At 40.0% G+C, this 13,615-nt stretch overlaps 2 protein-coding genes across 2 annotated transcripts; one reads left to right on the top strand and one right to left on the bottom strand.

The window, feature by feature from the left end:
• Positions 1–4,945: 4,945 nt before the first annotated feature.
• ccdc96 (coiled-coil domain containing 96) lies at positions 4,946–9,342 on the bottom strand. Its single transcript, XM_046063770.1, has 3 exons — positions 8,095–9,342; positions 5,399–5,740; positions 4,946–5,308 (listed from the first exon to the last, which is right to left on the bottom strand). The coding sequence occupies exons 1-3, from the start codon at positions 8,836–8,838 to the stop codon at positions 4,976–4,978; spliced, it is 1,419 nt and encodes a 472-aa protein (XP_045919726.1). The 5' UTR covers positions 8,839–9,342; the 3' UTR covers positions 4,946–4,975.
• tada2b (transcriptional adaptor 2B) lies at positions 9,025–12,762 on the top strand. The gene is made up of 2 exons (XM_046063769.1): positions 9,025–9,364; positions 10,939–12,762. Exons 1-2 carry the CDS (start codon positions 9,095–9,097, stop codon positions 12,148–12,150), a joined length of 1,482 nt encoding a protein of 493 aa, XP_045919725.1. The 5' UTR covers positions 9,025–9,094; the 3' UTR covers positions 12,151–12,762.
• Positions 12,763–13,615: the final 853 nt, after the last annotated feature.

Below are 13,615 nucleotides of genomic sequence, written 5' to 3'. Positions count from 1 at the left end.
GACTTAAACCCAATTGAGCATCTCTGGAGAGACCTGAAAATGGCTGTCCACCAACGTTTACCATCCAACCTGACAGAACTGGAGAGGATCTGCAAGGAGGAATGGCAGAGGATACCCAAATCCAGATGTGAAAAACTTGTTGCATCTTTCCCAAAACGACTCATGGCTGTATTAGATCAAAAGGGTGCTTCTACTAAATACTGAGCAAAGGGTCTGAATACTTATGACCATGTGATATTTCAGTTTTTCTTTTTTAATAAATTTGCAAAAATTTCTACATTTCTGTTTTTTTCTGTCAAGATGGGGTGCTGAGTGTACATTACTGAGAAATAAAATGAACTTTTTTGATTTTTGGAAAATGGCTGCAATGAAACAAAGAGTGAAAAATTTAAAGGGGTCTGAATACTTTCCGTACCCACTGTATTTGACTGACAGCTGACAGCCACCATCGCTGCCAGACGTGCTGTGTTGCTCCAATAGAAAACGTCATACTGTAGGCTACGCTACAGTGCGCTTGGAATACAAGCTGTTCTGTGTTGACTATCGTCCATTAGCAATTTAAGCTCTCTGTCTCTTTAAAACATTCAGTGTGGGAGATGCATTGTGCTCCACCTGGAAAGTGCAGGCTAATTAGCCTAGCTTGCTCATGTTAGCACTGATTCCCACTATACCTTACTTTTTGTTCATGTCATTTCAATAGCTGTGCAGTCAATGGCAGCTCTCACACTCATCTCACATTAAAGAACGGAGCAGGGTCTAGCTGGTTTTAGCTGTCTTTCTGTAACGAGTCCAAATGTGCTGATGCCAAATTATCAAACTCAAAACTGTGACAGCGTGACCTTAGCACTCACCTGGGTGACTGTTTAGTAGGCCATTGGAACTGAAATGCTGTAACCACAAGGGAAATGTATTGGTTTTATTACATTAGGGTTGTAAAAATGAGATGCAGTTTGTAGTTCCCTTTAGGCTACAAAAAGCAAACGATGTAGGCTACAGTATACAAAAATTAAAAGATAATACAGCATGGTGTAGTGCTGAGTTTCCAGTCAGGATGCTTTCTCCTTTGTAAAAGTCCCATCATTGTTTGAAAAATTTCAAATTTATTTGAAAACTAACATTGTTAGTCAATACTAAAATTGAGTGCCCAACAGCAATATAAGGGGCCCTAGCACTGCAGAAAAATAAACTTTATTATTGCATTTCCTGCAGAAAATGCATAGGAATGCTGACAGCTGAAATTCATTTGAAAGCATTGCAGGAAATGCAGAAATGGGAAATGAATTGCCTGAAAAATCTGAAAGGCCAAATGCATCAACTGTACTGCTAAAAAGCCTGGAAGCTGATAAGTGAAAATCGCAGAGGTGGAAGCTGAACTGCATTACACAATGAAGCCAAGAGCTATTGCTAGAAAAGCTGGAAACTATACTTAAAGGGGACATGTTAACATATCACATTTGAATAGTCTCTGTAAAATATGCACAGGTCCACCAAAAAACACACAGAAGAAGGAAAAATTACAAAGCATTGCTGAAAATGCAGAAATCTGAAATGCATTACTGTCACCTGTTGCTCAAAGCGGCCACACCTTTAACTGTGCAGAATGTAAACTAACTTAATATAATTTTAACTATACTATTTTGTACTAGATGCTATTTTGTATAAATGTGGAATGACGTTTGTACAATTTAACTTAGAATGGAAGTTGCAAATTGTTTCTAAAAACAACAGTATAAATTATAATTAATTATGCTATCCTTTATTTAAAATGTATGACGTTGTTCTTCTTAATATGTAATTGTAAACATATTATGTCTTTTATGGTAGTAAATGTATATTAAATTATTTTTTTATTACAATCAATCATTGCACAATTGGATTGTTTTATTTGACCTACTATTTCAAATACAACGTAGGCTACAGCCAAATAGATTCCACCACTTTATCATCTATTAAGGAAATGAGTGAATGAATGAAATAAGTCCGGTAAATGATGAATTTAAGAACAAAACATGATAAAACTTTATTGAATTAACTTAGTGAAAAAAAAAATACTTAACTTTTTTAAGATTAATTTGCACAGTCCATGTGTACATGCATTAATATCTCTATGTCCACTGAATTAATTTTACCTGCCACTGCCAACAATTTATCCGCATCTGCCAGGTGTTTGTCAGACACTGCCTAAACTGCCAGGACACTCACAATGATGCACTGAGCTCCTCTCTCCTCCTCTCCCTCTCCATCTGTACGCATTCTTATCCCATTAACGCATTACTAACTCGACATCTTCCCTCTCCTGTAGTTTTGTGCTTTCTGTCCCTTTCTGCAGGTATTTCTGCCCTTCAGAGCAGTGGCGTCTGGATCACTGATTGCAAGCTACAAACAGCCCCCATGTTCTTGCTTGACAGCCACACTGCTATATGCTATCAAAAGATAATAGCCTACACCTGCTATGAAAAGTGCAATGAGTTAACTTCTGTTTCGAACTGGTGCTATATAAATAAAATTGAATTGGTAAGTAATGTATTTATGCATGTGTGTTTATGTCCTTTCTAAGTGCCAGCATCGGAGCCTGTGAAGAGTTAGACATAGACAGAAATAGAGCAGTTTATGTAGAACTATTCTCAGGTCCCAGTCATTCTTATACTCACTGCCACAGTAAGACTGAAACGATGAACCAAGCAGAACTTATTTTAGCTCTATTCAAACTGTGATACATTATTTTACATTCTACAGATAACCAGAAGTCCATGAATTATGCATGTATTCAAATACTTCAATCAGTTTCAAAACTGAAATGCAAACATAGTGGGGAAAAAACTGCTGACAAGGTCAGATCAACTGAATTTTCCTGGCAAATCTCTACATATACACTTTTATCCAGTAGTGCCATCTACTGACTTCAATTGAAAATAACATTTTAATTAACATATTTATTTCTCATTGATGGATCTGATGGTGATAAAATGATGGAACTTCATCTTCAGAATTGATTTGAATTTGCACTTGCCATAAAGGCTGAGAAGATAGGCCTACATATCACTTTAAGGTCTTCAGAATGGTGCCTGTGCCAGATGGTGATTAGCTTAGCATAAATAGCTAGCTTGGCTCTGTTTAAAATATGTTGAAACTATAAGCAAAAAACCCTCCTGCCAGCACTTTATAATACAATATCTTATATTGACTAACTATGTTTGCCAAGAAATAAACTACCCCTAAAACATTTTCTTTATGTATTTTTTATTGAGAGAAATACATTTACAATGTTACATCTCAGTTCTTTTTTTTATCCACACAGTGAACAGACAGAAGAAAAATAAAATAAAACAGCTCAAAACAAAATAAAGGTAGACAAGAGTGATTTTGCAAAATAACCAACAAATAATCTGTATTGTTTAAAATCAAGACAACTAGCTAACTGTCAAGCTAGCGTTCAACTGTTAACTGCTAATTCCAATTAAGAATCACCTCTAAAGAAGCTAACAGAAGATTTTGTTAATGAATTATTCATGAAGACCAGAAGCCAAATTTAATAAATCAGGTAAACTGTACATAGTTAATTTTATTAATCTGTCAGAATCCCCTGCCTTGATATCTGTATGTAAGTGAAAGTGTTCTGATTTTATTTCTCAGTTTGAATGAATGCTGGATGCCTGTTGCCATTTGGTTTTTGTCTGTTTGTGTGCTCCTGCTTTCTCTCACTCTCTGGTCTCTCCTTGCAGTGGAGTTATGGGCGTCACTGCTCCTGGGGTTGCCGCTCTGACCTCATCTCAATTACCCACCTGACAAACCGGCAGCAATTAAGGAAGAGCCTGATATCCATTTGACGCTGGATTGTTGCGTCATCTACTATATTACTCCTGACTATCCAGCCTACTATTGCCAACCTGCTAGTTTTTGCCTGCTCGTATGCCACTTTGCTCATCCGCTCTGAGAGGGATAAGTGATCAACCGTTTCATAAAGCTCTCTGTTAACCATTTTGTAGTAAACATCTAAAGAAGAACACTAAAACAAAGGCGGTACCTTCGCACACCCAAATTTTTACTTTGACTTTACCCATGTTTGCTTAAATCCCTTTTAAATTAAACATCATGATTGTATAGGCTTTTAACAATGACTTTATCATCATAGATTTTACAATAATGCCAGGATCTGGGCCTTGTTTCACAAAGATAGACTTTGACCACGGAACAGGAGGCAGGGCTCAGTACTTCAGCTAATTCATCTGTCAGACTCAGGATAGCTTCCTCAGTTAAACGAAACCAACCAAGGAAGTCCTCATTGTTGTATATTTCTAGTGGGTTACTGCGTCCCTAAAAACTATTTTTCCTTCTCAGAACTCTCTCCACATTATCAGTTGCAAACCACAAATTATGAGTCATTTTCCCTTTTTTGGCTGTTTTGTAATGTAACTGACTGTTACTGATGGTTACCAAGGTAACATAGGATCTTAGACCTAGCCTGGGGGTAAGGTGTCTAATAATTTTTTGGTCTAAACTTATTCAGTCTTTTATTTTGTGAAACAGTCTAACTTGCATTAGACTAGAGCAAATTTCAGACTGGTCTAACACTACAGACCAGTAGAACAAATAGTGGTTAACATTGTGAAACATCACAATGTGGTTAGGTTTAGGGAAAAATCATGGTCTGTGTTAAAATTACAATGTTACTTACTTGGCTTAACTTAGGTAGCGTTTCTTGCTTAACTTATGCAATTTACGCAACCTAATGTTGGCTTTTTGTTTTACATTGGAAACAGACACCAGTCTCTTGGGTGAAAGTCCGGTTGATACACCCCAGCCACCTCCTTACTTGGACTATTGCACTAAGGGGCTCCCCAATGCGTTACAAGCTGACGCCAACAGGTCTTGACCATATGTCCAAATGTGATACTTGGGAGTGAATACATGTTGACGCACATAGGATAAAACTACACACTGCAAGGCCAGATGCTCATTTTCATTCCTGATTTTTCTATGTTGAATCTGTCCCGAGCTGCTTCCTCCATCTGCCACAGCTGAAGACAATCTCAGCTTGCCGGCCCTTGAGATTCTCCAGTTGTTCTTCTAGGTGCTCGGAGTAGTCCACGGTGTCCTCAAAGTCTTGCAGCAGGACCCTGTTCCCAAGCAGTCCACAACACTCCTTCAACCTCTGGTTGTCTCTCTGCAGGCTGTTGCGTGCCTGCTTAGTCTTGGTCAGCAGGCCCCTCATCCTGGCCACCGTGGCATCCACCTTGACCAGCTGCTCTCGCTTGGCCTGGACCTCCGTTTTGCTCCAGAACAGCTTCTCCTTTACGTTTGACAGGACCTGATAGAACAAAAAAACAACAACTAACTAACTACGCCTAACTGAAAATCATATTTTGTGAAACAACTACAGACTACTTTTTCAACCTACCTCCAAGCTGCTGCTGATCTTTTTCTGCATCTTTAACGATTCCTCATTTTGCTTTTCCGTGTGTTTTTTCAGCTCCAGCCTCTCAGCCTGCAACTGCTCAAACTGGAGCTTCAGAGGGTCCCTGGTGTGTTCCTCTCTGTTCCAAAGCTCTGCCTCCAGCCTGTGAATCTTGGTCCTCAGCTTGATGTGGTTGAGGCGCAGCTTGATCAGCTCGTCCTGCCGAAGCTGCTCTGCTGCCAGGGTTGACTCCACTTTGGCCTGAGCAGCTTGTTTACCCAGGCTTAGAAATGTCACAGCTAAATCACGCTTCAGTGCCACGAAAGCTCGCCATTCATTTTCCACCTAGGAACAAAGATGAGACAGTCTGATGACCAGCACACCATAACACACACAATCAACACTTAAGGCCAATGTATGCATCTGCGTTGAGTCTACTCCGTAACAAACGGCGTAGCCACGTGCTGTCATGAGCATTTATACTTGTGCGTTGATGTCTGCCTCGCTCTGTAATTACTTTCTATGTTCCACTGTGTTGAGTTGGTGTTAAATACTACAAACAATGGCAACTGAAACTGAGGTATCATGTTGGAGTTGGAGCTGATCGATGTTGAACAGCAGTTACTTTTAGTGAAACTGCTAAAATGCAGAAACGAGAGAAGGCGGAGGGAATGGTATGGACGGGTTGTGGCAGAACAAGGACAGGCCGGAAATGCAATGCTACTAAGCCAACCTACCAGAGTTCTTGCAGTCTGCGTCACCATGACGTGTAGTAACATTTTTGGGGAGGTGCGCGTCAGTAGGGCTCCAGTTTACAAGAAGGCTATGGTGGACCTACGGCATTGATTCAAGGCAGAAGTATAAATTGGTCTTTATTGGGCACGCTTAGGGTTTTTTGGACGTCATATGAAAATGCAGGCAAGGACTAATGTCTGTAAGAGTACTTGCAACAGTTTCAACTTTATTTTCTAATAAGGTACACTGGGTTCCAAATGGTTTAAAATTTCACAGTTCTTTACAGACATTTTAGTTGTATTTTGCAAATTGCTTGTTCCTAAAGCATTACCCTGTTTGCATATTTCTGAGAGCAGTGTTTATATGATTAAGTATGCATGTCACATCCACCCAGCTCACTGCATAACAGCATCTGTAGACCCCTTGTACTCCTTTTCCTTAGAGAAAAAGGAGACCATTTACAGCCCCTGGAAACATGGTTTGAAATCTTAGGTATTTCTCTTTAACATTGAATATCCTTTACTAAATAAGAAGCAATCGAAGTTGAAGTTAAAAATAATACGTCCTAGCTATTATCATAGTATTATCATAGTTCATCATCATCATCATAGTTGTTATTTAATCTACTTCATCAGGACTGTGTGGGTGTGATTTGACCAGATTTGATTGATAAGTGCTGGCAACATACTAGGGCTGAACAAAAATAATAAAAAAAACTAATTGCGATCATTTTGACTGATATTGCAATTTCGATATGATTTGCGATAATCATTTTTACATCATTATTCTAATTTTCATTGAAAAACATATTTAAAGGTTCAATGTAGGTTTAGTGGCATCTAGTGGTGAGGGTTGCAAATTGCAACCAACGGCTCACTCACCACTCACCTCTCCCTTTGCAAGCGCGTAGGAAAAGCTACGGTGGCCGACACGCTCTGTAAACTCTTGTGCTAAATAACACGTGTGGTCTTCTGTTTGTTCAAATTTCACTTCTCTTCTTACTTCTAACAAACCGGACGACTACTACTACTACTTCTTGTTCGTGTTCTTCTTAACTATCCAACCTAGCGATAAAACGCATAACTAGGTTTGCCATGACAGTATTTAATTAAAAATGGTATTTTGACACACATTCTGCATTTAACAAATATTGCGCCTCCTGCAATTTGAAAATTGCAGTAGGCTATATTTCGATTTCAATATTATTTCAATTAATTGTTTAGTCCTACAACATACACAGACAACCACACGACAGAAATAACATATGTGTCATGACATTCTTCCAACTGAGCCCTGCCCACTTCAAACCAGTAAGAGGAGCAAAAGTGAGATCAGAAATACAGAAATCTCGCATATGAAATATCACTCACACAGCACTTTTTTTTTAGTATGGATAGTGACATTTTTGGGTGTGAATTTGCCAGTGAGAACTTACAAGATAATCAAAACCTGCTTATAATTCTATAAATAAGTATATTTTATGTTTCAATTCAAGTATTTACTTATTTGTATTTTATTATATGAATAAGTCCTTAAAATGGAAATGTAAATTCATGAATAAACTCATTTTGTTAGCGAAACTGTACTTTTACTATACATGTTACTTTTTCCGTATTCAAATTACACTTCTGCCAAAGGTGGCTTCTTGTAAACTATGCATATACTTCAGAAATATTATTACTTTCACTTCAGTTGATAATGCTGCATTGATATACTAATACATCACCTCTTAGATTAGTAGTCCTAAACTTTTATTAATGCTAGCCCTAATGTATTTCTCCAATTACAATACTGCTTATCTGTTTTATTTATTTAGCTTATTCAATATTATATTCTTAATCTTGTTATATCATTTGATTATAATATTTTGTATTATAACAACACTTTTGTGCACTTTCCAACATAGGAAAAATTTTAAATTCTTTTGTAGAACACGCTGCACAGACCCTGACAATAAGACCAACCATGTCCAGCTTCTTCTGGGACTGTAACCTCAGCTCCTCTGCCTGCTGCTGAGCGTTCTCTGAGTCAGTGGTGAGCTGCTGCTTCAGGTGAGTCAGGAGGTTAATGTACTTCTCATACTCCTGCTGCTGCTCCGACACCGGCATCATCCTCTCCAGCTGGGCGTCCTCCCCGGCCTTCTTACGGAAATACTCTGCCAGCTTCATCTGCAGGTGGCCGCTGTGTTGGCTGGCTTTACCTCTCTCTTCACACAGCTCCTGGAGGAGCTGCGTGTATTCTTCATAGTCGGTGTCGACTCTGTCTGCAGGAGCAGCGGTGGATTGCTCTTCTTCCGCCTTGTCCTCCTCTTGTGTAGGACTGGTGTTCTCTCTCTCCGGAGTCTGATGCAGGCTGGAAGGTCCACTGTAATCATGACTGTTGATCTCAAAAACAACACTCTCCTCATAGGACATTGGCTGTTCATTGACTTCATTTATCTTTACATCCAAGTCTTCACTTTTGGTGATGTTGTCCACACCAGGAAGCTCGTTTCTACTGCTCTCTTCTGCTTCTCCAACAGGGGCCTCTTCATTAGATTTCATTCTTTCAGAGTTTTCTTTATCAAGATCTGATGCAACCATTTCAGCTGGGACACCTTCTTTTTCCTTTTTAGTAGTAACAGGAGAACTGTCTTCCTCATTTGATGAATCCACTAACACCACCCTCTCTGTGTCATTCTTCACCTCATGTTCTGGTTTTTCGTCCATTTTTCAAGAGTACCATAATCCCCAAAAGTATTATTTAATTTGTCTTTCGATATAGGGCTCGTGCACTTCTCTAGTCAATGAAAATGTTCGTTTTGTTTCGGTTGTCCTGGAAACTGGATTCGGGAGCCAATCAGAGGCGCCCTGAACCCTGCTCATGAATATTAACGAGCAGGATGTGAGTAGGTCGCGCTGCAAGGCTCGCGCTGCGCAGGCGCGCAGTTCTGCCTCCAACAACAAGAAGCAGGAGCCAGGCAACATGGCCGACCTGGGGAAGAAGTACTGCGTGAACTGCCTTGCAGATGTTACGAACCTGCGGCTTCGCTGCACCGACTGCCCCGATATCGAGCTGTGCCCGGAGTGCTTCTCGGCGGGCGCAGAAATAGGTAATCACCGGAGATGGCACGGCTACCAGCAGGTCGACGGCGGTCGGTTCTCTCTCTGGGGTCCCGAGGCAGAAGGAGGATGGACCAGCAGGGAAGAGCAGTCGCTGCTAGATGCCATCGAGCAATATGGATTTGGAAACTGGGTACATCACATTTTAAGTTACTTAACTTATAGAGTCGCTACTATACACTAACATACACATACAGTACTGTTATTTAAAGTACTTAGAAGCTGGCTGGTAGCGATAATAATAGGATAACGTTAACCTTTATGACAATGAATTTTCCCTGTAACGTTACCGTCGTAAAAAGTTGTACGACTGAGCATTAACACGATAATAACGAGCAGGATAAAAGCTCCCACAGTATTTTTATACAGTTTAAATTGAAGGCACAACGAGGCTTAATGGTGTCACATTAAGAACAAGAGCTCACAAGTAGTAGGCCTAACCAAAAAAGAGTGCGCAACGTTAGTGACTTCAGATAGAGAATTGATAGCTTAATAAATGGGAAAATGGGTTATAACAGCAGCCAACTCACATCAATCAACATACGGACACTCCAGGTGGAACATAATAAATACAATTAGAAAAATGTAACAAACTAAAATGTTTTACAAGGAACTCAGCTAAACTCAAATTTGGACCATACTCTAAATGTTTGCAGTGTATACTAATAGTGTTTGAGGTTAGGTAGTTAGTTGTAACCTGTTACCCTATATTGAAGGGTAACAGTTTATATACACCACGAACAAATATAAATCCCTGTAAATGGAATTTATGGCCTGCATAACATACTTTAACATCAGACATTAGATGTAAGCTTTATGAAAACAGTGTCTTTGAACAATTACTTACTGATGAATTCTGTATTTTATTTTTTTCCTTGCAGTTTACTGGATAGAATTTTAATTTGATTGGGAAAATGCAAATTTCCCTGAAAGATTAGCTATATTTAAACCCAAGTGAACATTAATTCATCATTAGTTGAGTTGACTTTACTGCACTGGTGAGCTCATAGTGCAGGACAGACAGGACAACATTCAACACAGCAAAACATATTGAAGTACACAAAAAAGACCATGAATATTAACATAAACTAAAAACAAAATACACATTAAAGTGATAAAAGGTTACGATTCAAGATTTGAATAATGGCGCATTGAACTATGCTAAATACCAAAAATAATTACAAAGTAAAAGATATGCCTAACTTCAATTCAGTTTTATTTATACATCGCCATTTCATAACAGAAGTTATCTCATTGCACTTTTCATATAGACAACACTGTTTTAGGCTGACAAATGTCACATTTCATGCGTCTTCATTAGAATTTATAATAACTATCAACTGAATACTGTCTCTTTCCCTATTGATGATATTAAATAACATATTTATCTCCTGGAAACTTGTAAATTATTTATAAATTACACTAAATTTTTTTAAACAAAAACAGTTCAAAGCTCAAATATATGAATTTAGATATTAAAGACAGAAAAGCACTTGCTGGGACCAGAAAGTATTTGAATGATGAATGAATGAATTATATTGATGAAAATAATATTGATTATCAAATTTTTTTCTTGATTAACTCATATATGACTTTTTCAGCACTACTCTGGTTTGTAGTCCAGTAAATAAATTTATGAACAGCATACTGTTGTATTTCTTACACTGTGCTCATTAGTAACAACTTCCTATTCATGTTGTCTTTCAGGAAGACATGGCCGCTCACGTCGGAGCGTCCCGAACTCCTCATGAAGTCATGGAACACTATGTCACCATGTACATCCACGGGAACCTGGGTAAGGCCTGCATCCCGGACAGCATTCCCAACCGTGTGACCGACCACACCTGCCCGAGCGGGGGGCCCCTGTCGCCCAGCCTCACCACCCCTCTCCCTCCGCTGGATATCAGCCTGGCTGAGCAGCAGCAGCTGGGCTACATGCCGCTACGTGACGACTATGAGATTGAATATGACCAGGATGCAGAGAAGCTCATCAGCGGGCTGTCTGTGAACTATGACGACGAGGATGTGGAAATTGAAATGAAACGCAGCCACGTGGACATGTATGTACGCAAGCTCCGAGAACGGCAGCGACGTAAGAACATTGCCCGAGACTACAACCTGGTACCGTCGTTCCTGGGCCGGGACAAGAAGGACAAGGAGAAGGACAAACCTGGAGCGCTGGGAGTCATAGGCGGTGCTGGTGGCGTGGGTGGGGCTGGAGCTGGTAGTGGCACAGTTGGATCAGGTTCTATGGCAGCAGTGGGATCAGGTTCTGTTCCAAGTACACCCAAAAGAAAGATCACCAAGGAAGAGAAGGATCAGCGCGTCAGGCTACGGGGGCTCTGCCAGTTTATGGCCCATCGAGAATTTGAAGAATTTTTTGAGAACATGCATAAAGAGCGTGTGCTGAGGGCCAAGGTGCGGGAGCTGCAGCGCTACCGCCGCAACGGCATCTCCCGCTTGGAAGACTCTGCCGAATATGAAGCAGCACGACACAAACGGGAGAAACGCAAGGAGAACAAAAGCGTGGTCACTTCCAAACGGGGCAGCGGCGGAGGAGGCGGGCTTGGCTCCGGGATGGGACTCGGGAGTGGAGCTGGAGGGGGAGGAGGCGTTGCTGGAGGGTTGGGGGTTGGAGGCGGGATCAAAGAAGAGAGCAAAGACGGGGAGTTTGCCGCCATCGAGAATCTGATGGGCTTTGAGCTGCTGTCAGACAGGGAGAAGGTGCTGTGTAACTCTCTGAACCTCAGCCCGGCACGCTACCTGACTGTCAAAACCATCATCATCAAAGATCACCTGCAGAAAAGGCAAGGCATCCCGGCCAAGAGCCGGCTGCCCAGCTACCTGGACAAGGTCCTCAAGAAGCGCATTCTCACTTTCCTCACAGAAAGTGGCTGGATATCCCGAGACGCCTCTTAGTCGTCCATCTTTGGTCAGGAAGTCATAAGTTGATGATCTGATAGCTGGCAGACTGGCAGAACTACTGGTTTTCACCATTTTTCAAAGGTGACTATGTGAATATGTACATTGCAAAGAATGAAGATGACCCACTGGAAAATAGTATATTTTCATACCAGGGTTAGGAACAAAAATAAGCCTATATTTTTACATTTCGCCAGGGATAGGGGTGAAAACAACTTGTATCCATATTGTTACTAATGATGACAACTGCAATGCAAACACGTATTTTGTAGTTGCAGAGATATTTTAGTGTATTGCAACAGGTTCAACGAAGATGTCTATGGAGAAATCTTATTTTAAATCCAAACAGCAACTGGGCAAAAGCCATTTCATGCTGGAAAGCATTACACTTCCTGGAAATGTTTAAGAGTAGTTATTTTGTGGGTTAGTGTTTGAACGTATGGCACTGATGGGTGAAATTATCATGACCTAATTTTGTCAGTTTTGTTAGGTTTCATCAGTAAAAGCTGGACTTTCCAGCAAGAGCCAGCTGTTTGAATATGCTGTCATTTTAAGGCCATCATTTCCTAGAAATTGTCATACACTATCAGTAAACTCTGATTTCTCTGACCTATTTTTTCCCTTCTTACTGTCTACAAGTAATTTAAAGAAGAAAGGGTTCAAGCATCATTTAGCTTTCCTACTAAAAGTACCTACTGCTGCCTGAAGGCAGTTTCTAGCGGAGCGCAACAGACACAAGACATAGAGCTAGACCAATAAATCAGCCGGGCCGATATATTCACTGTTAACTTATCACAAATATCAGTATTGGCACATATTTCGGCCACAAAGTAACAAAAAATATCAGTACAGAAATGCCAAAGAATATGTTAAGAGATCATTTAGAAAAAGTGTTTCAGGTAACACTTTTCAGCTGTATCTTGGTTAATAGCAGAATTTTAAGGATCCTAAAGGAAATCTGATCAAATAATCTGCCATCTGTCTTCACATTTGCAACATTGAAATGTTGCTAAATCCTGATGTGAAATAACCAAAACTGTTTAAACTTTGTTAGAAAATAGTGAGTTTATATAAGATCATTTTTACTCATAGTGTGAAAGTGACTCAGGGTCTTAATATTTCCATATAAGTATTAGCCTTAAAAAACTGTATTGGTCATACTCTGATTTGAATGTTATTTACAGGTTTTAGTTCGCCTCCTGCCGTTAGTATGGAGGAGAAAGGAATTTGGCCTGGAAACCTTTTAGTTCCACAGAAACAATGTAGTGCAGCTTAGCACAGCTTTAAATGTTTTACTGTCCGCATTGAACAACACAGTTAAAGAAGCTGAATGTTTAAGGGCATTAACCAGTGATACTCAAATGCCGATATACAGTTCCAAGGTTGTTATTTTTTGTGTGTATGCATGGTGGGCTAATATTACACCTCTTTATCTTTTACACTTTCTCCTCATTGTGTGCGT

This window comes from Micropterus dolomieu, linkage group LG12 (genome assembly GCF_021292245.1).
Source record: "Micropterus dolomieu isolate WLL.071019.BEF.003 ecotype Adirondacks linkage group LG12, ASM2129224v1, whole genome shotgun sequence".
Classification (NCBI taxonomy): Eukaryota; Metazoa; Chordata; class Actinopteri; order Centrarchiformes; family Centrarchidae; genus Micropterus; species Micropterus dolomieu.
The sequence above is the reverse complement of the archived record's forward strand: the minus strand, read 5'-3'. Positions and strand labels throughout refer to the sequence as shown.